Genomic DNA, 27,633 nt, shown 5'->3' on the forward strand with positions numbered 1-27,633 from the left:
TCACAAAAACCGTTTTAAGTGAGGTGGTAGGTATGATACCCCCGTCTTTTGTACAGACCAAAAGCTGGGGAGCAGCATCTCCGACTGTCCGGATCCAAATGCTCCTTTTTAACATCCCACTGGTCGCGCCTGCAGCTTTTGCAGGGCAAACCAGAGATCAGTGGTGAAGATCACATTTTTCAGATCTCCATTTTTGTATATTTTTTATACTCTCACACACACGTATATATCTATATATAGATATATAACCATGGTACTGGGCAAGGTGAGGAGTTTTACAATAAGCTATGACTGTCCTAACGAGAACAACATTCCTGTCTATGCCAGCGGAGATTCGGTCTCTGGACGGGTGATTATAGAAGTTACTGGGGAAATTAGGGTGAGATCTCTTACAATCCACGGCAGAGGACAGGCGAAAGTACGCTGGACAGAATCGCGAAATGCTGGTTCTAATACTGCCTACACTCAGAACTACACCGAAGAAGTGGAGTATTTCAACCACAAAGACATTTTAATCGGGCACGACAGAGGTAAGCTTTTTAATTTTAACACTTGCTTTAAAATAATGTTATGCAAGTTTGCGTGGCTTTGTGCATCTTATCTGACTAACTCAATCTAGGGCACGACGCTGGTTATGTTTAAGAAAAATGCATGTTATTACCCATCCGCAAAGACATTACGGATGTAAAAGTTCGGCATGCTGCGGATCACTTTTCACTGCCAAATCTGTTTGCCAAAAAAAGTGGTAGGACATTAATTACTCAGGCTAGGTATGAAAACCATCTGAAACAAACTGTCAATATCTCGCTTTCTTTTCTGCAATTTTATCCCACCGATTTGCAGAGGTTTGAACCCCCTCCTTTCCTCCTATGTGAATAGTCCCCAACATTATGTAATTTGTAATACATTAAAATATTTCACATTTGTAGAAACGCAGCGACAGAAACTTCAACCAGGTTTTGAGGTTTTTTCCTGTTTAGATCTACAGAGCAGAATAAAAATATTAAAATAAAAAATGGATTTTACAACTTCAGTAGTTTATATAATGCCCTACATCCATGCAATGGCTTCCACATTAAATCCCTGACTTAAGCCATCTAATGTTTCTCAGAACTGGTATTTGAAATTAAAGAACACTAATGCAGTAACTACTGATTTCATGCGACGCTAATTTCATCTAAATGTACTATGTATTGATGCATACAGTAACACCTATTATTCCTCTATCACTTCGATGTGTAATGACAGCAAATGAATTTTATTCTGTATTTATAAAACGGACATATCTTGACGCAATAATGTCGACAGTGCATGTTTTGCATTTACCTATTGCAAATCTTGTGTAGATACTGTATTATTTTTTAAAAATTGGTTTAGTTGTTTTTCTAAGTTTCCACCCTTTGTTCAAAGCGGTTCAATCCTGTTTGGGACAAGTATCGGGGAGGAGGAGGGGGGCGGGTGGTTGCTGAGAGCCTTCTCTTCTCTCATTGGTCCACACTGTCAGATGGTGGGGATGACTTAATGCTTTTTTTGCAGAAAAACAATTTGCAACAGCTGCTTTACACCTTCATTTTCTACGTCCAGTGCTATTGAAAATCTTTATTTTACATTAAATTATTATTTTGTACCTGCACATTGGTGCAGTTTTGATGTCGTGTCAAAATACTTTGTTTTACAGTGAAATGCGACATTCGAATCCAGTTTTGCCATTACAGCTGTAATACGTCGATTGTAAGATGTTTGTAGTTTGCCGTTGTTTTCACTTCGAACTCTGCATTTCACTTAATATTTGAGTCGTTGGTGATTTGTGTCCTGACGGCTGTGTGGATGTATTTTTCCAATCTCTTCTTAAAATAATTATTAAACACTTGAGAAATTTCCAAATTAATAGTTGATATGTAGGATATTTGCAATAATAATGATTTGTTTTAATATTTAGTTCTGTATTATCTTACCCAAGTTTCTGTCGCACAGTTAAGCTTCGTTGGAGTTGCCCCTCCTCAGCGTGCCGATTGGTTCTGCCGTTTGTTAGGCTGTTGCTAAGGCGCTGTTAACTTTTCTTTGGCTAATGGAACTGCCTATCATCTATCTTCTCTCTGCCCTAAATCACATTGCAAAAGAAAAATGTGAATTGAAAGGAGTTTAAAATGTTGCAAGGGGACAGAAGTAAACTGCTGATATAGAATTACATCAAGGGGGGAAACGTTGAACTTCAATTACTACATGCATTTTATTCCTGAGCGGCTATTTCCTGTTAATGCGAACATCGACTCTGAAGGGCTTCTCCCTCCCTCCCTTTCCAGTCCTGATGAAGGGTCTCGGCCCGAAACGTCGCCTGTTCATTTATTTCCCTGCATGCTGCCCGACCCGCTGAGTTCCTCCAGCATTTTGTGTGTTGCTCTGGATTTCCAGCATCTGCTGAATCACTTGTGTTTGAAACAACAATCCTGACAATGAGATCACAGTAAAAAAAAATGGGTGTAATGCGTTTAATGTAGTATATATGCCTTTGTTTTCACTTTGAACGGCGCTTTTCACCTAATATTAGTAGCTGGTGACTTGTATGCTGCCGGCTGGATAGATTCGTTTTGTCCAATCTCCAAAATTAGTGATTATAGACACTTTTTGTGTAATTCTCTGATCAGTGGGATATTTGCAATGCTTTCGAAAAGAGATCTTCCCTGCACCTTCAAGGAGGTAGAGTTTTATTACTATTTATTATTTATGGTGCAACTGTAACGAAAACCAATTTTCCCCGGGATCAATAAAGTATGACTATGACTAGAGGAGCCCGAGGCCATTCACTCACCGCTTCAGGAACAGTTTATTCCCCTCCACCATCAGTTTTCTGATTGAACAATGAACCCATGAACAGCCATTCGGACCACAATGCTGTGCCGAAACAGCTAAGAAGCAAATCAAAAAAACCCAAACCCACTACCTCAGTATTTTCTTTTTGCATTATTTATTTAATCTTATTTTATATATATATACTTATTGCAATTCATAGCTTTTTATGTATTGCGGTGTACCGCTGCCGCAAAAAAAAAGCGAAATTTCACGATCTGTGCCAGCACCGCTAAACCTGTTTCTTTTTCCTACAAATAGGCTATTTTTGTGCCGCGCCGCTTTTATGCTGTTGCGGTTTGCGGGGCGGCCGGTGCGCTCCAATGAGCGGCGATGTCCCTCCCCCTGGCTGGGACGCCAGCCTCTCAGCCGGCACGCCGGGCCGGGGAGGGCCGGGCTCCGCTCCGCACTCTCTGCGGCGCTGACGAGCACCATGTGGATGCGGCTGCGCTGGGCTGCTCGCACCGGTTCAGGCCGGCTCTCTCAGGCTCTGATTGACAGCCCCGCTCCGCTGCGTGCTGAGCTGGCAGGAAAAGGTGGAGAGCAGGGCGGCCAGTCCTCGGCACAATCATAACCCGACGAGCTGCTGCACAAAGGGGTCCACGCATTTTGTACAAAATGCACATATTGATACTTTACTAATTTTCCTACTCTTTCTCTGTTGTGTTCTCAATCAGTATATCACTGTCCTGTGTCGTGAAATTTGTTCTACATTGCAATACGTAATAAAAACTGAATTTCAATGGGTATGTATAGTGAAATTCTAAAAAAGCAGTGCAAGAAGAGGGGAAAATGCTAAGCTAGTTATTTTTTTCTGATATGAACCGATGTTCTAATGTGATTCTGAAGATTTCAATAAAGCCATTTTAAACATTTCTTAGTGAAAGAAGGATTTAAAATGGGGCAGGTGCATGGTTAGAAAGGGTCATCTGTAAATCGGAAATTAGCATCAGGTTGTCATAGAGTTTACCTTTAAAATCTTTAAATTTCCGTGCTGGTCAGTAAACGTGCAACTTGGAATTCAAATTATTCGAAATAGTTTGAGTTAAGGTCACGTCATTGAAGGGAATAACGAAGGTCAAGTTGTTTATCTTTAAAAAAAATTTAAATCCCCAAAGCCTCAACGGTGGATGTGCTGGGTGGAGCTACTCAGAACCCGAAGCTGCTGATAGGACTAAAACGCCTAGTAACTTAAGTCAGCGGTGCAGTGCTCTCCCTGTCTCCATTAGGGGTAACAGAGACTGGGGCCTGTTTGGCCCCTTATAGCTACAAGAAAGCCGCCAAGTCTGTTCTATTTCTGGAATATCAGGTCTTGAATAACTGAAAGAGCAAGATTTATAAGAAAACTTTCCTACATTTGATACTAATTTATGAAGGGAGTTTAAGATTCACTTTATTTGTCACACTGAAATGGCTCGTGTTGCGTTAATGACCAACATGGTCCGAGGATCTCCTGAGGGCAGCTCGCAAGTATTACGATCTTTTTATGGCGCCAGCGTAGCAGGCCCACAACTTATCAACCCTCAGTGGCCTGTATGACTTTGGCGTGTGGGAGGAAACTGGAGCACCCAGAGGAAACCACATGGTCTAGATGAGGATGTACAAACTCCTTACAGACTGTGGACGGAATTAAACCCTCAGTTACTTTTATACATTCTCACAATGATTGTGTTCATCTGCAAACTATTGCATAAGTTATTTTATTAGTTATGATATTTTCCAGATATAGAAGTGAATCTTTATATAGAAGTTTTTTCTTTATTATTTTATATAACTGTCTAACATTATAATGTACAGTGGATTCTGGTTAAATGGGCCATCGGTTGTTTAATCAGAGCAGCCACTTATTCAGGACAACTCTTAAAGAACAAAAACTAAAATAGTCTGGATTGTCTTTTATTTGGGATGCCATACCGCTTAATTGAGACAGGAGACTGATGCTGAACAGTTTCTAACTAAGCTTCAGTCACGTGCACCTGTGGAGCCATTGGACACCTCACCGGGCTTTATTATTTGATTCTGGTTAATTGGGCTATCAGTTAAGCAGGGTACCCTGACCTGTATGTCTTTTGGAATGTGGGAGGAAACCAGAGCACGTGGAGGAAATGTGCAAGGTCACAGGAAGAACTTGGAGACAATGGCTGGAATTGAATCCCGACCTTGCAGCTGGTGTTGTTGTTGTGCGTTACATTACCATGCTGCCGTCTGCAAGTGGATTCAAAGATATTTTGATTGGTATTTGGTTGCCACAGTGTTGCTATGAGAGTGTAAAGTGAAATACTGTCCTGCAAGGAAGAAAATCAACTGTCTTTCTCTCCAGAGCTGCCGTATATCTAAAACTAGCCCTGCATTATTGTGGAGTGATCTTAACTGGACCGCAAAGAGCCTCGGTTAGTTTGTTGAATAAAGCTTTTACCTGTAGTTGACCCTTTCAAAGCAAGTAAGAATGGACAGCTAACAACAGACTTTTCACTGATGCCTATAAAATATTCTACACCCAGTAGCTACTTTTATTAGTTGCTTCCTGTACCTAATGAAGTGGCAACTGAGTGGATGCTTGTGGTCTTCTACCACCGTTGCCCTTTCTCTTCAAGGTCTGACGTGATGCAAGTATAACGCAGACGGGCAATTCTTGCAACGCCGATGGTCACTGTATCAATCTCTTTTGTTTCTTGAATTCATCAACTGCATGGAGGGTGGGGGGGGGGCTGCATGGGCAACAGCTTGTTTTTTATATAATGCTTGGCTTGCGTATCATGTAGACAGCTAGGACACAGCATCCTCGGTCGACCCCCAACCAATGGAGGGCCTCAACATATTGTGTAACAGACCAAGTTTGTAAAATCCATTTCATATTATCATTCACCCTAAGGTCATTTCATGGTCATTCACTGATTATATGTTCACGGTCTTCTGCTACAGGTTCAATGTGTTGTACATTCAGAGCCCCGCCTCTGCACACCTCTGTTTTAACATATGGTTATTTAACTTGATGTCACCTTGAACCAGTCTGGCCATTCTCCCGTGACTTCTCTCATTCGCAAGGGACTTTCACACACACAACTGCAGCTCACTGGATGTTTTTTTGGGGGGTTTTTTTGCCCCATTCTTTGTAAACTTTAGAGAATGTTGTGTGTGAAAATCGCAATAGATCAGCAGTTTCTGAGATACTCAGACCTCCCTGTCTGGCACTAACAATCATTCCACGGTCAAAGTCACTTGGATCACATTTCTTCCCCATTTTTGTTGTGAACAACAACTGAGCCTCTTGACCATGTCTGCATGCTTTTATGCCCTGAGTTGCTGCCACATGATTGACTGATTAGATATTTGCATTAACAATCAGGTGCACCCAATAATGTGGCCACTGAGCGTATGTTCATAACATCTATGGATGCAGCTGTTTACACCGTTCATTAAAAGTACCAGAAGTATTCATTAGGACAAGACTTGTACGTTTTATTATGCTTTGGGTGGTAATGTAGCAGTTTAATTACTGGGTCATCAGCCACTCATCTGGAGCTGTGTATGTGAATCCACGACATCTGGGGCCTTTAAAGTTCAAATTTCAAAGGAAATTCATTATCAAAGCTCATATATGTCACCATATACAACCTTGAGATTCAATTTGTTGCAGACATTTACAGTAGACAAAGGAATACAATAAAATCAATGAACAACTACACACAGTCTGACTATGCAGAAGAAGACAGAATGCAAATACAAAAAAAAAGTATAAATAATTGAGAAAATAAATAATATTGCAGAGTCCTTGACAATGAGTCCAGAGGCAGTGTTCAGCGTTGAGGTGCATGAGCTGCGTGAAGTTATCCACGTTGGTTCAGGAGCCTGATGGTTAAAAGCTAACACATGTTTCTTCAGTTCAAGAAAGTAGATAAGTGTGAAATTAAAGTTGGTCTCGGTGAGGTAACAGTAAAATAATTAGATTGGAGTAAATAAAGGAAATCTGGTTTAATATGTGACTGTAGATCAGTTTTTTAAAAAATGGGTGATATTTAACAGATTAGGGAAAGTTAAAGCTGGACAATACTTCTAACGACATCTGCATCTCACGAAGGAAAAAATCCCAAAAATGTATATCTAGTTCATTTATTGCAGAAATTATTCCTGTGTTAAATTTATTGGAAAAACAAGATTACTTGTATCTTTCAACTGGACTGATTGTTTGTCTCATAACATATTCAAGATTTAAGACTGTTTAATGTCATTTTCTGTACACAAGTGTAAAGGAAAACAAAATAATTGTTACTCCAGATCCTATATGTATGTGTGTGTATGTATTTGTATATACACACACACACACACACACACACACACACATACTTTAAGTGGTTGGATCACCGTCTGGTATGGAGGGGCCACTGCACAGGATCGGAAAAAGCTGTAGAGGGTTGTAAACTCAGCCAGCTCCATCACGGGCACCAGCCTCCCCAGCATCGAGGACACCTTCAACAGACGATGCCTCATAAAGTCAGCATCCATTGTGAAGGACCCATCACCCAGGTCATGCCCTCCATTGTTAGCAAGGTACAGGAGTCTGAATGTCTCAGGACCAGCTTTCTCCCCCTCCTCCATCCGATTTCCGAATGGACAGTGAACCCCTGTACACGACCTCACTGTTTTCCTCTCGATCTTTGTACTAGTTATTTAATTTGATTTTTTTTTTATATACGGTACGGTGCTAAAGTCTTAGACATCTATGTATAGCTAGGATGCCTAAGAGTTTTGCCCAGTACTGTAGTAATTTTATGTATTGCACTGTACTACAAAAAAAAACAAATTTCATTACATGTGTGAGTGATGATAAACCTGATTCTGATCTGGGTCTCTATTGTAAACTGAGAGTGGGAAGGGGGCGGGGAGAGGGGAATCATGGTTGGGAAAAGGGGAAGGGAGAGGGGAGGGGAGCAGGAAGCACCAGAGAGACATTCTGTAATGATGAATAAGCCAATTGTTTGGATTCAGATGACCTTGCCTGGTGTCTCAGAGCTGGGTGTGTCTGCACCCGTGCCATTCCCCGCCCTGGCACTCCTGCTCCCACACCCCTCCCATGTAATTTACAGTGGCAGTGTACTGCTACTGCAAAACAACAAATGTTACGACATATGCCAGTGATATTAAACCTGATTCTGCATAAAGTGATGATGCTAGGCACAGGAGTGTTTGTGCATAAGGTGACTAACAGGAAATGATAAAGTAGTGGTAGTTGGGGTGTGTGGTGAGGCTATTTTGCTTTGGATATTTTTCTTATTCTTTTGATCATGAAAATAACTAGTTAAATCAGTTCCATTCATGTGATTTTTATTTTTCAGACGACGATGATTCGGAAGAAGACCTCACCACTATCCCTTCAGGCAGACACGAATACCCATTCAGCTTTGAGCTTCCACAGATGTAAGATTTGCATTTGCAGTTCTTGCTTCCTTATTAAGTGCTTCATGGAATAATGACATATTTCCAAATAATTGTTCATTTATAGAACAGAACAATACAGGCCCTTTGGCCCGTGATCTTGTGGTGTCCCTTTACTCTTACCCTCCCTCCCGCATAACTTTCTATTTTTTTTTGTCCATGCGCTTTTATAAGAGTCCCTATTGTATCTGCCTCTACTACCACCCTGGCAAACTGATCCATGGACTCTGTTAGTTTTCTAAAAGCCTACCTGTGACATTCCCCTTAGTACTTTCCTCCAGTCACCTTAAAATTATACCTCTTCATAGTAGCCATTTCTGCCTTGGGAAAAAGGTCGCTGGCTATCCACTCAATCTGTGCCTCTTATTACCTTGTACACCTCTATCAAGTCACCTCTCATCCTCCTTTGCTCTAAAGTAGCTTGGTCAAACTTTCCTCATAAGACATGCCCTCAAGTCCAGGCAGCTCCCGGGTATATCTCCTCTGCTCCCTCTCTAAAGCTTCCAGCTCCCTCCTATAATATTATAAATGTACTTGTATTGGGCAATATTCCTCACTTATCACAGAAGACATCATGGTAGCGTAGCAGTTAGTGAGACGCTATTACAGCTTGGGGTGTCAGAGTTCGGAGTTCAATCCCGGCGTACTATGTAAGGAGTTTGTACGTTCCTCCCCGTGAGTGCGTGGGTTTTCTGCACGGACCAAAGACTTTCCAGTTGGTAGATTAATTGGTCATTGTAAACTGTCCTGTGACTAGGCTAGGGTTAAAATCGGGATTGCTGGGCAGCATGGCTTGAAGGTCCAGAAGGGCCTATTCCATGCTATATCTCAATAAAAGTAAGTAAGTAAATAAATAAATAAATAAATAACAATTTATGAAGAACCCTATTGGGGCGATTTGATACCATTCTTTCATTGAAATGAATCCAGTTGTTTTTCTGTAGTGAATATTTCCCATGATCACTGATGTAAAATTATAGAAGGTGTACAGTACAGAATCAGGCTATTTTTTATACATCAAAATAAGCTTTAAAGTTTATTTACAAGAATAAACCATGCAATCTTTTTGGAGCACTGAAGCAGGCTATTTGGTCTAATCAACCTCCTAGTTCGTCCTCCTTCCCCTCCCCTCACCTTCTTACTTTGGCATCCTCCCCCTTCTTTTCCAGTCCTGATGAAAGGTCTCAGCCTGAAACGTCGAATGTTCATTCCTCTCCATAGACACCGCCTGACCTGTTGAGTTCCTCCAGCATTTTGTGTGTGTCGATCTTCAGAATCTCTTGTGTTTGTGCATTTTAAAAGATGTTGCTGAATGGTTGATTTTCCCCATGAAGTTGATGACTCTGTTGCAAGCTGATTAGTTGCTGCCACTGACTGGGGCTTTGCTCTTTCCTGATAGACCATTAGCTACCTCGTTTGAAGGCAAGTATGGCAGTGTGCGCTATTGGGTGAAGGCTGAACTACACAGACCATGGATGCTGGTAATGAAAGTGAAGAAGGAATTTACAGTCTTTGAACACATTGACATTAACACTCCATTGTTGTTGGTGAGTGATTGAGAGTTTTGCAAACCTATTATTGTAAAATTCTGTACATTTTTTCCCTGTACAGGTCCACTTATAAATCAATTTAAAGAATGCAAAGTAGGTTGCTAAACCAGGTGCTTATTACTGTCTGAAACACTGCATGGTAATTATTAGAAATCTTTCCTGAGAAAATATTGGTGATCCATCATCGTCAGTACGTTGATTTTGGGACCACACTGTAGTGTACCAGCTAGAAAAACTTTAATACAGTGCCAGCAATCCATTAGACCACAAGGCATAGGAGCAGAATTACGCCATTTGGCCCATCAAGTCTGCCTTGTCATTCCATCATAGCCGATTTATTATCCCACTCAATCTTTCCTGCCTCCTCCCCATAACCTATGATGCCCTAACTAATCAAGAATCTATCAACTTCTGCTTTAAATATACTCAATGACTTGGCCTCCACGGCTGTCTGGGCAATAAATTCCACAGATTCACTACCTTCTGACTAAAGAAATTCCTGCCCATCTCTGTTCTAAAGGGATGTCCTTCTATTCTGAGGCTGTGCCCTCTGGTACCAGACTCTCCCACTTCAGGAAACATCTTCTCCCCATCCACTCTATCCATGCCTTTAAATATTCAATAGGTTTCAATGAGATATTCCCCCTCCCCTACATTCTTCTGCGTCCCTGCGGCCTGTTCAATTCTTACACTTGTCTGTAAGGAGTTTGTATATTCGGCCTGTGACTAAATGGTTTTCTCTGGGTGCTCAGATTTCCTCCCACATCCCAGCATTGCAACACCGATTTATATTTGCATTCCAGCTTTCAATTGCTAACATGGAATAATCAAGTGACTAGTCTATGAAACAATATTAAGAGTGGCTAAACTGTAAGCTATCAAGATGCTGCTGAGAAATTTTGGGGAAATGCACATAAAATGCTGGAGGAACTCAGCAGGTCCGGCAGCATCTATGGGAATGAATAAACAGTCAGCGTTTCGGGTCGAGTGCGCCTCAGGACTGGAAAAGAAGGATGAAGAAGCTTGGTGTAGAAGGTGATGGGGGCAGGGTTTGTGGTGAGGGGGTGGAGTACAAGCTAGAAGGTGACAGGTGATGGATGGTGAGGGGGCAGAGAAGAGAGATGCAATGAGCAGCTGGGAGATCTTGGGGCCTCACTCGACTTGGTCTAATCTGTTAGAAGTACTACACAATGTCTTGCAAATTTTGAGCATGCCCTGGAAGTATGAGTGTGCCACAATAGAAATAATCATAGTTTTTGGGTGCCATGATAGGATAGCAGTTAACACAACGTTATTCTAGCTCACTGCATTGGAGTTCAGTCCTGATATCCTCCGTAAGCAATGTGTGTGTTTTCTCCCACAGTCCAGGTTAATTGATCATTGTAAATCGTCCTGTGATGAGGCTAAGGTTAAATTGGAATTTGCTGGACAGCATGGCTCAAAGGACCAGAAGGGCCTTAGCTGTATCTCTAAAACAAATTAAAAACTTAATCTTGACCTAAACTGACTTGTATATATAATGCATTTAGTCATAGAAAAATACAGCTCAGGAACAGGCCCTTCGGTCCATCTAGTCTGTGCTGAACTATTTAAACTGCCTACTCCATCAACCTGCGCCGGGATCATACCCTCCATACCCCTCACATCCATGTACCTAGCCAGACTTCTCTCAAACATTGAAATCGAGCTCGCGTGCACCACTTGTGCTGGCAGCTTGTTCTACACTCTCTCTCAACCCTCTGAGTAAAGAAGTTTCCCCTTAAGCTTTTCTCCTTTCACCCCTAACCCATGACTTCTGGTTGTAGTCCCACTCAACCCAGTGGAAGAAGCCTGCTTGCCTTTACCCTATCTATACCCCTCATAATTTTTGCATCAAATCTCCTCACAATCTATTATGTCCCAAGGAAAACAGTCCTAACCTATTCAATCTTTCCTTATAACTCTGGTCCTGCAGTTCTGGCAACATGCTTATAAATTTTCTCTGTACTCTTTCAACCTTGTTTACATCTTTCCTGTACGTAGGTGACCAGAACTGCCTTATACACTTGGAGAAGAATGGTAGTAATTGGGGAACCCTTTCACAGACTAGCACCCATAATAGGATTTAACTAAAATTTCTGCTGCCTGAAATTCGGATAGTTGAAGGAATTTGTCTTTGAAGAATCATTTCCTTGATATTATTTTGCAAATATTCATGAAGTAGAGGCCATTTTTGTGAACAATGCTGACAGTTTCTGAAGTTGGGATTTAACCAAGGTTTTTGACCTGTGATGCTTCAGTGGTACTGATTTTAACTCGACCAGAAGGTCTGTAGAACACCATCCTCCATTTACAGGACAAGCAATATGCACCCCTTGTGCATTGCTCTGTAAATCATGAACATCTCGCACTTGAACGTGCATGGCATAGATTGTCAGCTATTTCGCTACTGATGTAGCGCCGTATGTTTTCCTGAGCGACTGTCTATTGTGAAGGGAGCAGGGGTATTTACTGTGCTTTCTGTTCTTTTTGCAGTCACCACAGGCAGGCACTAAAGAGAAAACTCTTTGTTGCTGGTTCTGTTCCTCAGGCCCAATATCCCTAAGTGCCAAAATCGAACGCAAGGGCTACACACCAGGTAAAAAAATCAGGAGCATTGAAAACTAATTTCATTCCTTGGTTTTAACAAATTAGTCAGATAGCTGAGGTGGCATTTCAATTGGACTTATTCTATATGGACAAGGGAGGAGGCGTGTAAAATGGCCACCTTATTCCCAATTTTGGTCAAATTGATCTTTCTTTAACTTGCCCGTACTGGAGATCAAAAGATCTATTTAGTTTCATTGAAGAGAGGATTAGACCTTAAAACAGAACCAGAATTAGGCCGATCGGCCCATCAAGTTGACTTGGCTGTCATCACTTAGCCTTTACCAAATTTATCAGGTAGGCCTCTAAGCATTTGTTTTCCAGCCAGATTGGTTTTTGTACTTATCATACACCAGAAGGTGGCTGGTGCCGGGGAGTCATCCCTTTCAAGAAGGTCGGACAGATCATCCACAGAGCTATTAACCCAACAAAACAATTTATTTTCAAATACTTGTTTTTAATTAAAATGTTGACTTAAAATATTCCATCTCAGTTCTACTATGAAAGTAACGAAATGGGTGCAGGTTTCTGTGATTCATATTGGGGCAATGTTCCATTTTGATAGATGATGTTAATGCACAAATGCACTCAGTGGCCACTTTATTCGGTACCTTCCATACCTAATAAAGTGGCCACCGAGTCTAAACCTGTGGTCTTCTGCTGCTGTAGCCCATCCACTTCGAGGTTCAATGTGTTGTGCGTTCAGAGATGCTTTTCTACACACCACTGTTGTAACGCATGGTTAATTCAGTTACTGTCATCTTCCTGTCAGCTTGAACCAGTCTGGCCATTCTCCTTTGACCTCTCTCATTAACAAGGTGTTTCCGCCCACAGAACTGCCACTCACTGGATGTTTTTTTTTTGTTTCTCGCACCATTCTCTGTAAACTCTAGAGACTGTTGTGCATGGAAATCCCAGGAGACAATGCAGTTTCTGAGATATTCAAACCACCCCATCTGGCACCAATAATCATTCCCTGATCAAAGTCACTTGGATCACATTTCTTCCCCATTCTGATGTTTAGTCTGAACAACAACTGAACCTCTTGACCATGTCTGCATGTTTCTATGCATTGAATTGTTGCCACATGATTGGCTGATTAGATATTTACATTAACAAACAGAATTATCTAATAAAGTGGCTACTGAGTGTGATGATTAACTTAGAGCACTGCTGAAGTTCAGGTTGATGCATTAAAATGGCCTTTAAAATGATTGCCTGTAATGAGAGTGATGCATATTTGAGACAGGGTGCACAATGTAATTTGTGTCACTTTGTCACTTTATGCAGGTGAATCAATTCACATATTTGCTGAGATTGAGAACTGTTCTTCCCGCATGGTAGTGCCAAAGGCAGCCATTTACCAAACACAGACTTTCTATGCCAAAGGGAAAGTGAAAGAAGTTAAACACCTTGTAGCCAACTTGCGAGGAGAGTCATTGTCATCTGGTAAAACGGAAAGTTGGAATGGAAAGCTACTGAAAATTCCACCGGTTTCACCGTCGATTGTAGACTGCAGCATAATTCACGTGGAATACTCACTCACGGTAGGTATTTCCGTATTTTCAAAATGAGGACTCGGTTGGAAAAACATTTCATTGTTAACACCGGTCCTTTTGAAAAGGTGGTTTACTGAGTTATCGTTCTCCTGCTTCGATTTTTGCTCACCTCTTTCTTTTCCTTTTTTCCCCTTTCCCAGTCTAGCTCCCAGTCTTTGGTTAAGTCTATTTAGCCATAGAAACCTCTCAAACAGGTGGCGATCCTTTGGCATCCAGTTTCCCTCCCAATAGCGTGACTTGGCGTGAAATTGGCTGTCAAGGAAAGCCTAGGAAACTGTATGGGAGAAATTTTCATGCTCTTTCATATTTTTCCTAACCCCTTTTTTTAGGTTTCCTGCTGTAAGCTTGAAGAAAGCAAAATTCCCCTTTCCCCAGGTAACGTTTGTGAATGCAGGTGTTTGTAGACACTAAAATTCTTTTTAATGTTTTGTGTATATTTCTTTCCCATTTAAAAAATTATTTTCTCCCTTCTCTAGATCAACCCACACAACATCCAGGCCGAGAGTGCGTGAAGGTGACTTGCTCCCAAGCCAATGCCGCTCTGTAACCGGCTGCCAGGAGGTGCGCGGGGTGACTTGCCCTGTTTTTTAAAACTGTTGAGACATTTTTTTTTTATTATTCTTCTGGGGAGACAGTTAGCTTCCACCTATCCCTCCTGTGCTGGCCTGGTTGAGATTGGTAACTTACTGTCTTGGGAATAGTGTCATTTTATATTTTGGAAGAATTTGTCCTTTCTCTGGTAACTTGCCAGTGTAAAATTCTGCATTTTTTTTCCCCCTCAGTAGGTTAGTTTAACCATGGCCATTCCATGGTGTGTTACCATCATTTGTAACAAGTTTTTAAGAACGTAACCTCTATTAATGTCCTTCTCCAAAAGCATGCGAGTTTAAGGATAACTGTGGTTTGCTACGTGAAATTTAGTAGTAACAACATCATTTTTTATCATACACATCTGTTACTGTGTATTGAAGTCAAACTGTCCTTTCTGTAGAAGTGTGCAGCAATTCAGGAAAGAAAGTGTTTGTTCTGTAAAAGAAAACAGGCCTACAGTAAAACTCAATCACTTGTGTTTCTCTTTCCTCTTCCTTAGTTGGCAATCTTAAACTGATGCTTTTTCAGCTCCCTGTGACTGATGTATGAATGAAAATTTAAATTGATTAGTTCTGAGTGGATCGTGAAGTGAAAACACAATCCTAGAGGGTCAAAAACAATATCAAACAATATCACCTACAGATGTCATGGGTTCCATATGGATAAAGATATAGAGATAAAAACAATACCAAAATACCACCTATAGAAGTCATGGATTCTATCCATCCAGAATATATATATTTTAGAGCTAGAGATTTATCCATCCTGGCTAAAATATTAGATGTTCTCAACAAACAGAATATTTTTTCTTCTTCTTAAGCCCATCACCCCTACTGGGGCACAGGCCGCTGACAGTACCTCACCAGAGTCCTTTGTCCTGGACCAGTCTTTCTCATTGTCACTAGGTGTATTCCATCTTCGTGGTATGTCCCTCTTCTCCCAGGGATGGGGTTTTTGGAGTGTCTGGCATTTCTGTAGTTCTGGGGTTTTACAGGATTGGGTTACCAGCCCCATGCCAAACCTCCTCCTTTCACAGCCGGCCTTCAGACCGTCCGTGGCAGAGTTACATACATCCTATGAAAAAGATTCGACAACCTTAGCCAACAGAATAATTTGGGTGTTCACATTTTATTTGAAGAATTGTGGGGAAAGAATCAGTCAGGATCCTTGTTCGCTCATCAAAATGTCAATCGCAGTGCTGGATACAGAAGAGCGTACTGAAAATGAAATCTGTGATAAAATCTGTAGGGCCCTGATAGTTACTTTGAGCCAGGTTTTGAAGGCTATTGTTAACATCACAACAATATCAGACAAAATGTGATGCCGTTCATATTGAATGGTGATAGGGGATGGATAATTGAAGAGAAATCATTATTTGCAACTTTTATTCCATTGAAAGATTCAAAAGAAAAAAAAATGCTCACACAGTACAATCTTTCAGAAAGTGTGCAAAAATGAATTGTTTCCAAATATTAACATGAGATTGGCAGATGTTGGAAATTCAAAGCAACACTCACAAAATGCTGGAGGTACTTAGCAGGTCAGGTAACATCTATAGGGAGGAATAAACAGTCAATGTTTTGGGCCAAGACCCTTCCTTCACCAGAACCATGATGGGTCTCAACCTGAACTGTCAACGGTTTACTCATTTCCACAGATGCTGCCTGACCTGCTGAGTTCCTCCAGCATTTTGTGTGTGTTGCTCTGTTTTCAAATACTGACTTTTTCTTTGAGACAAAGCCCAGGTTTTTGAGTGATTTACCTCTGCACTTCTGAAGAGAAATCTTGGCGTTTAACTTTATCTTTTCAGTAGTGAAACATTCTGGGGTAAATAGCACTGCCTTCTCTCACTGCTCAGTGGGTAGGTGAGTTCTGCAGTGCGCTCTGAGCTGCGAAACAAAGGAAGCTGGCACATTTTGACTGGCACATTTCTACCAAGCTGAGCGGTTTCAGCTGGGCATTGGTGAAGGCACTTCCTTTGGGCTTGATGAACTCAAGATGGCGGTGCACCCAGTCGCAGTGGCCACTCCGGCTCCAACTTGACTTGCTTCCCGAATTTGGGGGATAACAGCTGCTTAACAAAAGAAACCTGATCAAGTTTCCTGTTCTACAGATTGCTATCCAGCGGCCCTGCTGGACGTGCATGTGTATGGAAATGCATTGGAAACTGTATTAGTTGGACCCTGTAATGGAAAGGCACAACCACCCTTCATTATCCAGGTGTTCGTGTGAACAGTAGCCACGTGGTGTGCTGCTGGTGGAATCGTGCTCCAGAATAAGTTACCACCTTCTGAAGAGAAGGAATAAGGGAAGAAATTGGAATGAGGGGGGAGAATGTCTCAGCAATTAACACCTCAAATTTTTTCTCCCTTAGGTCTACGTGGATATTCCTGGAGCAATGAACTTAACTTTGAATTTACCACTAGTTATTGGCACCATTCCCTTGCACCCCTTTGGTAGCCGGACATCCAGTGTCAGTAGCCAATGCAGCATGAATCTCAACTGGCTGAGTCTCGCATTGCCTGAGCGACCTGAAGGTAGGAAGGAGCTTCGGAAAATCTAAATCCATTGAGGCGTCTCCCACTTGTGTGCCACCTGGTGTAGCAGTGAGTGAGAGCTGCAGTCTTGCGTGGAGGCATGTCAATAAAGTCACTCTCAGGTTGAATGAGCACCTCGTATTCTGTCTGGGTAGCCTCCAACCTGATGGCATCAACATCGATTCCACCAGCTTCTGGTAACTACTCCCCCATCCCCTTCTCTTTTGTTTTCATTCTAGCTCTCCTTTCACTCATTTCTCTTGCCATCACCTCCCTCTAGCACTCCCTCCTCCTTCCCTTTCTCCCATGGTCCACTCTCCTCTCCTATCAGATTCCTCCTTCTTCAGCCCTCTACCTCCTCCACCTATCACCTCCCAGCTTCTCACTTCATCCCCTTCCCCCACTCACCTGGTCTCAGCTATCACCTCCCAGCTTCTCACTTCATCCCCCTTCTCCCACTCACCTGATCTCAGCTATCACCTCCCAGCTTCCCTACTCACCTGGTCTCAGCTATCAGCTATCACCTCCCAGCTTCTCATTTCATCCCCCTTCCCCCACTCACCTGGTCTCAGCTATCACCTCCCAGCTTCTCATTTCATCCCCCTTCTCCCACTCACCTGATCTCAGCTATCATCTCCCAGCTTCCCCACTCACCTGGTCTCAGCTATCAGCTATCACCTCCCAGCTTCTCATTTCATCCCCCTTCCCCCACTCACCTGGTCTCAGCTATCACCTCCCAGCTTCTCACTTCATCCCCCTTCTCCCACTCACCTGATCTCAGCTATCATCTCCCAGCTTCCCCACTCACCTGGTCTCAGCTATCAGCTATCACCTCCCAGCTTCTCATTTCATCCCCCTTCCCCCACTCACCTGGTCTCAGATATCACCTCCCAGCTTCTCACTTCATCCCCCTTCCCCCACTCACCTGGTCTCAGCTATCACCTCCCAGCTTCTCACTTCATCCCCCTTCTCCCACTCACCTGATCTCAGCTATCATCTCCCAGCTTCCCCACTCACCTGGTCTCAGCTATCAGCTATCACCTCCCAGCTTCTCATTTCATCCCCCTTCCCCCACTCACCTGGTCTCAGATATCACCTCCCAGCTTCTCACTTCATCCCCCTTCCCCCACTCACCTGGTCTCAGCTATCACCTCCCAGCTTCTCACTTCATCCCCCTTCTCCCACTCACCTGATCTCAGCTATCATCTCCCAGCTTCCCCACTCACCTGGTCTCAGCTATCAGCTATCACCTCCCAGCTTCTCATTTCATCCCCCTTCCCCCACTCACCTGGTCTCAGCTATCACCTCCCAGCTTCTCACTTCATCCCCCTTCCCCCACTCACCTGGTCTCAGCTATCACCTCCCAGCTTCTCACTTCATCCCCCTTCTCCCACTCACCTGATCTCAGCTATCATCTCCCAGCTTCCCCACTCACCTGGTCTCAGCTATCAGCTATCACCTCCCAGCTTCTCATTTCATCCCCCTTCCCCCACTCACCTGGTCTCAGCTATCACCTCCCAGCTTCTCACTTCATCCCCCTTCCCCCACTCACCTGGTCTCAGCTATCACCTCCCAGCTTCTCACTTCATCCCCCTTCTCCCACTCACCTGATCTCAGCTATCATCTCCCAGCTTCCCCACTCACCTGGTCTCAGCTATCAGCTATCACCTCCCAGCTTCTCACTTCATCCCCCTTCCCCCACTCACCTGGTCTCAGCTATCACCTCCCAGCTTCTCACTTCATCCCCCTTCCCCCACTCACCTGGTCTCAGCTATCACCTCCCAGCTTCTCACTTCATCCCCTTCCCCCACTCACCTGGTCTCCGCTATCATCTGCCAGCTTGTAGTCCTTCACTTCCCCCCCATCTTCTTATTCTGGCTCCTTTCCCCTTTCCAGTCCTGATGAAGGGTCTCAGCCTGAAATGTCGACTGTTTATTCCCTTTCATGGATATTTTTGTACTTGCTGAGTTCCTTCAGCATTTTGTGTGTAGTTTAAGATTCCCAGCATCTGCAAGATCCCGTGTGTTTATAAGAACGAGGAGCAGGATTCGGCTCCCTGGCCCGTCGAGCCTGCTCCACACTTCAATAAGATCATGACTGATCAGGCTGTGGACCCAGCTCCACCGGCCTGCCTTTCCCCCGTTACCTTTAATCCCCCTGCTATTAAAACTATTTACCTTTGTCTTAAATATATTTAATGGGGTAGCCTCCACTGCTTCCCTGGATGAAGAATTCCACAGATTCACTACTCTCTGAAGAAAGCAATTTCTCATCTCCGTCTTAAATCTATTCCCCTGAATCTTGAGGCCACGTTCCCCAAGTTCTCATCTCGGCAACCAGTGGAAGCAACTTTCCTGTCTCTATCTTATCTATCTCTTTCCTAATTTTATGTTTCTATATGATCCCCTCTCATTCTTTTGAATTCCGGTGAGTGTAGTCCCAGGCACGGTAGTGTTGTGGTTAGCGTATCCCTTCACAGCGCCAGAGGGTTCAATGATGCTGCTGTGTGTCAGAAGTTTGTACTTTCTCCCCGTGACCGCATGGGTTTCCCCTTGCTGCTCCGGTTTCTGTCAACAGTCCAAAGATGTACTGGTTAGTGGTGAATTGGTCACATTCGTGTAATTTATTTAGTTATTGAGATACAGTGCAGAATAGGCCCTTATGGCCCTTAGAGTTGTGCTGTACAACAACCATCAATTTAACCCTAGCCTGATCACGGGACAATTTGCAATGACCAATTAAACTACTAACTGGTACAAAGGGATACAAGGAGAAGGCAGGAAATTGGGGCTGAGAGGGAAAATGGATGAAATGGCAGAGCAGATGCGATGGGTCAAATGACATAATTCTGCTCCTATATCTTATGGTCTTGGGCTGTGGAAGGAAACCACAGCCCCCAGAGGAACCCCACACATTTCATGGGGAGGACATACAAATTCCTCGGAGATGACCTTGGAATTGAACTCCAAATTCCGACGCCCCGGGCTATAATAGCGTTGTGCTAACAGCTGCGCTATCTTGGTGCCCTTGGATGGCTTGGGCCTGTTGAGTCTGAAGGACCTGTTACCGAGCTGTACCTCTAACTTAAAAAAGGTGTTGCCACATTGCATCAGTCTTTTACCGTGGGGTGCTCGGAGTATACTGAGGGACTGTGGACAAGATCGACCATGTAAACAGACAGGACCAAGCTCCTTTCAGTTCAAGTTAAGATTAAGAGATAAAATTATTATCGCTGGAGTACAAAGGAAAAGCCAGCACACAATATTTTGCAAAATTTCACATCTTCCTTGTATGACAGACACAGTGTACCTTTTTTAATATTTACTGTATTTTGTAATTCTCTAGTTGTAATTCTTTCTGTTGGTTATTTTGCTTTTTATTACATGGGTTATGTTGACTTAATAAAACTCTAAAGCAGGGCTTCCCAACCTTTTCTACGCCATGGTCCAATACTATTAAGCAAGAGGTCTGTGGATCCCTGGTTGGGAACCCTCGGTCGGAAGGAATTTTGGATTGCGTTGCTCTAAGTGTTGATGCGTTTTACTCTGTCCTGGTAGCTTCAAGCAGAACTTAAACAACATATAAGGAATCAGAATCAGGTTTAATATCACTGGCATATGTTGTGAAATTTGTTGTTATGCGGCAGCTGTACATTGTGATACACACTAATTTTAAACACTATAAATTTCAATAAGAAATTATATAATGTTAAGTAATTAGTGCAGAAAGGAACAAAGAAAAGCGAAGTAGTGTTCATTGTTCATTCAGAAACCCGATGGCGGGGGGAGCAGGCTGTTCTCAAACGTTGGTGTTTCCGGAGGTATGGGTCAGTAGGTTAATTGGTCACAGGGGTGTGATTGGGCAGCACTGCCTGTCTAGGCCGGAAGGACCTGTGACCGTGCTGCATCTCTAAATAAAAAATTAAATACTGACCACTGCCTGTGTTTACTTTCTAGCTCCACCCAGCTATGCAGAAATTGTATCTGAGCAGCAGCGACGAAATAATCTGGCTACAACAGCAGTCCGTGATGAATTAGAAAGAGTGTTTGAGGGACCATTGTTTGCCTACATCCAGGAATTTAGGTACCAGCCTCCTCCTGTGTATTCAGAGGTAAGCGTCCTTTTGCTTGATTAGGAGGAGAATGTTGTTTATGATTTTTTTTCCCTCCGTTTTCAAATTTACAGGAAGAATCAGAGTTGGGTTTATTATCACTAACATATATCATGAAATTTGTTGTTTTGCAGCAGCAGTACAAAACAATACATTAACAATTAACAGTCCCCAGTGACTCTATGATACACACTTCATAATCCAATCTTCTGTCTATATGAACATGGCCTTGCAGAATACAGCCCTCAAAACTGAGCATGACATAACACAGTTCTGATGTTGAAAATGTACCACTCCCTGAAGTGTCAGTCACTGCGCATTTCCCTTGTCATCCAACACACTGCTGGGTGAGCTAGAATCCCAAAGCAGTTATTTTTAAAGATTCATGCAATGAAATTATAATGCATACACCTAAACTTCATTGACTATTTGGGCCATGAGTATCGAATAACTAACTAAGCAGGAATTAAAGCTTAGTATTCCAGTTAAAATGAAAACTACCTCTTACTAAGATTTTGGTGTTTTTTTTTGTGGAATTGTATCATGAGATTGTGGGCACGTGGCCAAGTGGTTAAGGCATTGGACTAGCGACCTGAAGGTCGTGAGTTCGAGCCCCAGCTGAGGCAATGTGTTGTGTCCTTGAGCAAGGAACTTAATCACACATTGCTCTGCGACGACACTGGTGCCAAGCTGTATGGGTCCCAATGCCCTTCCTTTGGACAACATTGGTGTCGTGGAGAGGGGAGACTTGCAGCATGGGCAACTGCTGGTCTTTCATACAACCTTGCCCAGGCCTGCGCCCTGGAGAGTGAAGACTTTCCAGGCGCAGATCCATGGTCTCGCAAGACTAATGGATGCCTTTAAATCATGAGATTAGTTTGTAAGAAGTTCAGATTTGTGTCAGAAAGTAAATTCAGTTTTGTTGTAGTGGAGGAATACGAGGTCACATTCAGAATTATTTATCATGTGTACATCAAAACATAGTCAAATGCATCATTTACGCTATCAACCAACACAAGCTATGGGTGTGGTGGTGGCAGCCCACAAGCGTTGCCGCATATTCTGGTGCTAATATAACGTGCCACAATGTTCAACAGCCACACAGGCAATAGCCTCAGAATAGAGGGGCATCCTTTTAGAATGGAGATGAGGAATTTCTTTATCCAGAGAGTGGTGAATCTGTGGAATTCTTTGCCACAGGCAGCTGTGGAAACCAAGCTTTTATGTATATTTAAGGCTGAAGTTGATAGGTTCTTGATTGGTCAGGGCTATATCTTATGGTCTAAAAAACAGCAAGACAACAGCAAAAGAAGTTCCTTTGTGTGAGAGTGTGTGAGACTCTCGGAGACCTCTAGCACTGAAAACAATGTAAAGAATTCTCAATTAAGTTGTACATATGCAAAAGCAGTTTCATAGAATAATTTGGCAAATGTCAACAGTTTCTTCATCTTTGCAACTGCACAATCTGCCCAGATACCAAACCTATGCGCTATGTCAGTTATTAGGCTATATAAATCTACACACACAGTCCTGTACAATACAGCCCTTGCACACACATCCCCCTGCTGGAGAATGGGGACTGAGTTTCACAGCAACAAGCTTGGCAATATAGTAAATTTGGATGAAGCATCTTGATAACTATGGATTTGCTTCCTTTTGGATTTTCTTTTATTTAAAAGCCGGTGTTTATTGCTAAAAGGTTCAGGTTTAAAAATAGGGAAGACTTGTTGCAATTCCAAGCTCGGAAAACATCCCCCTTTTGGACTAAAGTGAAGGCTATTAGTATGGTTGGATTATTTGCACCAATTTAAGGAAACCTGTGATGAAACCGTTTCCTATAGTGGGTGAGTCTGTGACCATGTCGGAGGGAACAGCCTCCGAATGGAGGGTTCTTGATCAGGCAGGTTAGGGAGAGAAAGCAGGAGAAAAGGGTTGATGGGGGATGATAAATCAGCCAAGATGGAACAACAGAGCTAATTCAATGAGTTGAATGGCCTAATTCTGCTTCTATGTCTTGTACTCTAATGAAACTGCCCAGAGCTCACCAAAACACCACCTCCCTCACCCTTCTCTGGGCAGTCTAACAGAGCATCCTATTATAAATGGAGATACATATGATGTTAGGAGCAAACTGACCCAGTTAATGGACATAGGAACAGAAGCAGGCTATTCATCCTATCAAGTCTGTTCTGCCATTCATTATGGTTGATTTATTATCCCTTTCAACTTCTTTCTCATGCCTTTGACACCTTGACGAATCAGGAACCTATCAACCTCCACTCTAAATATCCCCAATGACTTGACCTCATCCACAGTCATCTATGACAATGAATTCCACAGATTCACTACCCTCTGGCTAAAGGAATCCTTCCTCATCTCCCTTCTAAATGGGTTTTCCTCTATTCTGAGGCTGTGTCCTCTGGTCCTAGACTCTCCCACGATAGGAAATATCCTCTCCACATTCACCTTCAATATTCGATAGTTTCAATGAGATCCCCCACCCCCTCATTCTTCTGAACTCCAATGACTACGGGCTCAGAGCCATCAAACATTCCTTGTACATTAATCCTTTCATACCCAGAATCATTTTAAGCGTTTTCCTGATATTTCTTGCTAAATTGTAAATGCGGTCTTTTACTGCAATTGAAGGAGCTGTATTAAGAGTAATAACATTTGTATTTTTTATTAAGGATATAAGCCTAATATGCATGCATTTGATGGCCTCCAGCTTTTAATTGAAATACATGAAATATGGAAGTAACGTTTTGGTAGCTCCAGATCCTGTGTGTTTTCTGCTTGCTGTTGGATATTTTCCATCCTCTTCTCCATTTCTGTCACCAACTGCCAAGGACAGATTCAGCAGAAATTGCAGTTTAGCAAGTTTGGGAACTTGTATATTTTTAAAGAGCAAAACATAGTCATTAGGCTTGAGCTGAGGCCTCTTCCCCTTGTCATGGACAAAGCCCAGACATCCAATAGAGATGTGAGAGACTGCAGGTGTTGGAAATCTGCATCAAACCCCACGAAATGTGGGAGGAGCTCAAAGTTCAAGTTCCAAGGTTAAAGTACTATCAATCTATGTATGTGTTACCATACTCAACCCTGAGATTTATTTTCTTGTGGGCATACACAGTAAATGCAAGAAACACAATAAAATCAATGAATGACTGCACCCAACAGGATGGACAAACAACCAATGTGCCAAAGACAGCAAACTGTCCAAATACAAAATGAAAAAAATAAATAAACAATAAATATCAAGAACATGAAAGGAAGAGTCCTTGGAAGTGAGTCCATAGGTTGTGGGAACAGTTCAGTGATGGGGCGAGTGAAGTTACATCCTCTGGTTCAAGAGCCTGATGGTTGAGGAGAAACAGTGTGGCTTGGGTGGTGGGGTCCCTGATGCTTTCCTGCAACAACGTTCTGTGTAGGGTGCTCCATGCTGGGGAGAGCTTTGCTTGTGATCGACTGGGTCACATCCACTCCTTTTTGGAGGCTTTTCCATCTGCTTTCTGTAAGTTGGGTAGTATGATAGGGAGGCTAATGAACAGTCAACATTTTAGGCCGAGACCCTTCAGGCTGCCTGACCAACCCGAGCTCCTACTGCATTTTATGTGCATTCATCGAACTTTTAATTTGTGATTATTTTAAAAGTAAACTTCATTCAGGAATAGATACAAGAAATACAAAACAGTACCTGGCTTTCTTTACGTTCATAAATACAAGAGGTTCTGCAGATGCAGGAAATGCAGCATAACAGTCGGCGTTTTGGGCCAAGTCCCTTCAACAATACTAAGAGGGAAGCAGAAACCAGAGAAGGTTCACGAGAATTATCCTGGGAATGAAAGGGTTAACATGATGGGTAGTGTTTTCTGGCTCTGGGTCTATACTCTCTGGAGTTTAGAAGAACAAGAGATTTTTTTTCAATAAAATCCCATCTAATACTGAAAGGTCTAGATAGAGTAGGTGTAGAGAGGATGTTTCCTACCGTAGATGAGTTTAGGGCCAGCGGGCACAGCCTCAGTGTACAAGGTCATTTGAATGCGCCATTTGTGCCAACAATCACAATCTGTAGATGTGCCAGAGGTAGCCCACAAGTGTTGCCACATTTCCAGCACCAACACACCATGCCTAACCCATGCTGTCTTTGTGTGTGTGAGGAAATCAGCCTCCTAGTGGAAACCCACAAACTCCTTGCAGGTAGCGGCAGGAGCTGAACACTGCTTGCTAGCATTCTAAATCGTTTCCGTGCCATTTGAATGCTGAATATTTAGATAGATCAATAGAGTTTTTTCAGTTGGGAAGTTCTATCTGTTCATTTATTCTTCTAACTTGTTCTGTTTTGCAGATTGACCCTCACCCAGATCAGTCAAATCAAAACCGTGAAACAAACATGTGTTGTTCCACCCGCTGAAGGGCTTTGTGTGGCTGTTGGGCCTCCTCTTTCATGGTTTGAAACAACAATGCATTGCTGCACTGTTGAGGACAGAAGATTCGAAACGGAAAGCTATAGCTCAGTGACGTTTTGTGACCGTGAATAAACAAGAGACAGCCAGTGCGAATGAAAGCCAGAATCTATGTGGCTCGGAGAGCTGCCATTGCTGCCGGGGAAAAATAGTTACTTTCCCACGGAGCGTATGCGAGAGCAGCTGAAGTGGACAGCGACCACAGTTTGGCCTGACTTTTCACACCGTTTTCCTGGGGTCTCAACCTTAACTGAAATTTGCACATATTATTCAGTGCTTGTGTTACGTTTCATATTCCATTCAGTCGTGATGATGGCTGTTTTTTCTTTCCTAATTTTCATTTGTGGTGAACTACAGGCATCAAGTTAGTGATTTTTAATTTTTATTTTTGCCTGGGGTCTGCGTAGTTCGAAGATCAAGTCAGCAGTGTACAAACCTGATGGAATGCACTGATATTATTTAGCCTGGACCGTACCTGCTTTGCACGTGCTCAGTATTGTCTTCTCAGGCTAGCCTTGTAACACCAATCCAACTGTGGCTTCTTTACAAACATCAAATGCCTTCAAGCCAATATTTGTTGCTACTTCTTCATTTTGCAATCTACTGTAGTAGAATAGCAACAGATCCAAAAAAGTGGAAAAAGACTGCAAAGAGAGACTCTATTACATTTCCCTTCCTAGGGAAATAATCTGTCTTTCCTATTTGTTGCATTTCTACTATACACAGAGTATCTTTGTGTTTTTCAGACTGCCTAAAACACACAAAATCTCAGGTGAAATTGTCACTTGCCAAATTGTTGGTATTCTTTTGTGTTTTGATTAAATTGCACTGTTTCAATATGAGGGACGATTGCAAGATATGGTTGGACTTTGAATTCCTTTTCCTCACTGTTGCCTCCGCCATATTATTTCCCTTCTACTTTGCTTCCCTATTCCCAATGTATCAGGTCAACTATTAGTCAACTGCTTTCCACGCGCACAGAAACCGTCATTCCTGTCTGGAGGACTTCATTGAGGGCTGGACACTGTGTTCACCAGGATCAAATAGTCATTGCTGTTGCGAAAGAAAGTCCTTTTCCTCCTAGTTAACCCAGTCATGGAAGTGAATGTCTTATTCCACAAGTGGCCTTTTTGTAAAAAAAAAAATACAAATATGCTATTCTGTATGCCAAACTTGGGTACAACACCACCATGAAAGGAATTGACTGTTAATTGAGTTATATTTTCTTTCCTGTTTTGCTAAGAGAGGGCATTGAGGTTCACGGTATTTTGCGAGTGTCCCTGATGTACAAGTTGTTTTGTGAGGTATTTGGCATTATAGGGCATTTGATGTTTCTATTTGGATAACCCTCATTTCTTTCCAAACTAGGGATCAACAGTTGCTTAACCAGGTGGGAAACCTGATTTCCATATAATTAAAGAAAATTATCACTTAAAGGGATTGGTCAATATTAATTCCACAGCCTTTGTTGCTGGCCAAAACATGGCCATAGCTGATGGAGTCTTCTTTTCATTTCCGAACATAAGTGTGGGTATTTGATTGGGGTTTTCTGCTTCAGATATCTGCCTAATCTGAATTGCTATAATAGTGATTTTTGAATATAACTATATATTTTCTTCAATATTGTTTGATCCCCAACTTAAGAGACAAAGGACTCCACAGTCCAGTATTCAATTTAGTTTCCTGATTTTTAAAATTAGGAATAAATATTTTAAAAATCCAAAATGTTCTAGAAACAAAGTGCAATATTTAAAGTTTTTTGTAAGGTTTTTCCTTGAACGTGTACAGACTTTTTTTTTAGTTTGGTGCTGTAATTATCTTTGTAGATTTTGTTAAGGAAACAAGGATCCATGTTCTGAATGGTTTAATTTTTTTGTTTAGCTGTTCGTGTATAAATAAAATGTTTTCCTATTG

The 27,633-nt window shown here is 42.4% G+C and overlaps 1 protein-coding gene across 2 annotated transcripts; it reads left to right on the top strand.

The window, feature by feature from the left end:
* Window positions 1-27,633, top strand: LOC134357205 (arrestin domain-containing protein 3-like). Of its 2 annotated transcripts, XM_063068477.1 has the most exons (8): window positions 1-530; window positions 8,181-8,262; window positions 9,680-9,827; window positions 12,345-12,447; window positions 13,746-14,002; window positions 16,980-17,142; window positions 21,099-21,253; window positions 25,602-27,633. In XM_063068477.1, exons 1-8 carry the CDS (start codon window positions 251-253, stop codon window positions 25,665-25,667), a joined length of 1,254 nt encoding a protein of 417 aa, XP_062924547.1. In that variant the 5' UTR covers window positions 1-250; the 3' UTR covers window positions 25,668-27,633. The 2 variants fall into 2 exon arrangements, with proteins under 2 accessions (XP_062924547.1, XP_062924548.1); XM_063068478.1 differs by lacking the exons at window positions 1-530; window positions 8,181-8,262; window positions 12,345-12,447 and having other exon boundaries at window positions 9,695-9,827; window positions 25,602-27,632.

The sequence above is a fragment of the Mobula hypostoma genome, chromosome 16 (genome assembly GCF_963921235.1).
Source record: "Mobula hypostoma chromosome 16, sMobHyp1.1, whole genome shotgun sequence".
Classification (NCBI taxonomy): domain Eukaryota; kingdom Metazoa; phylum Chordata; class Chondrichthyes; order Myliobatiformes; family Myliobatidae; genus Mobula; species Mobula hypostoma.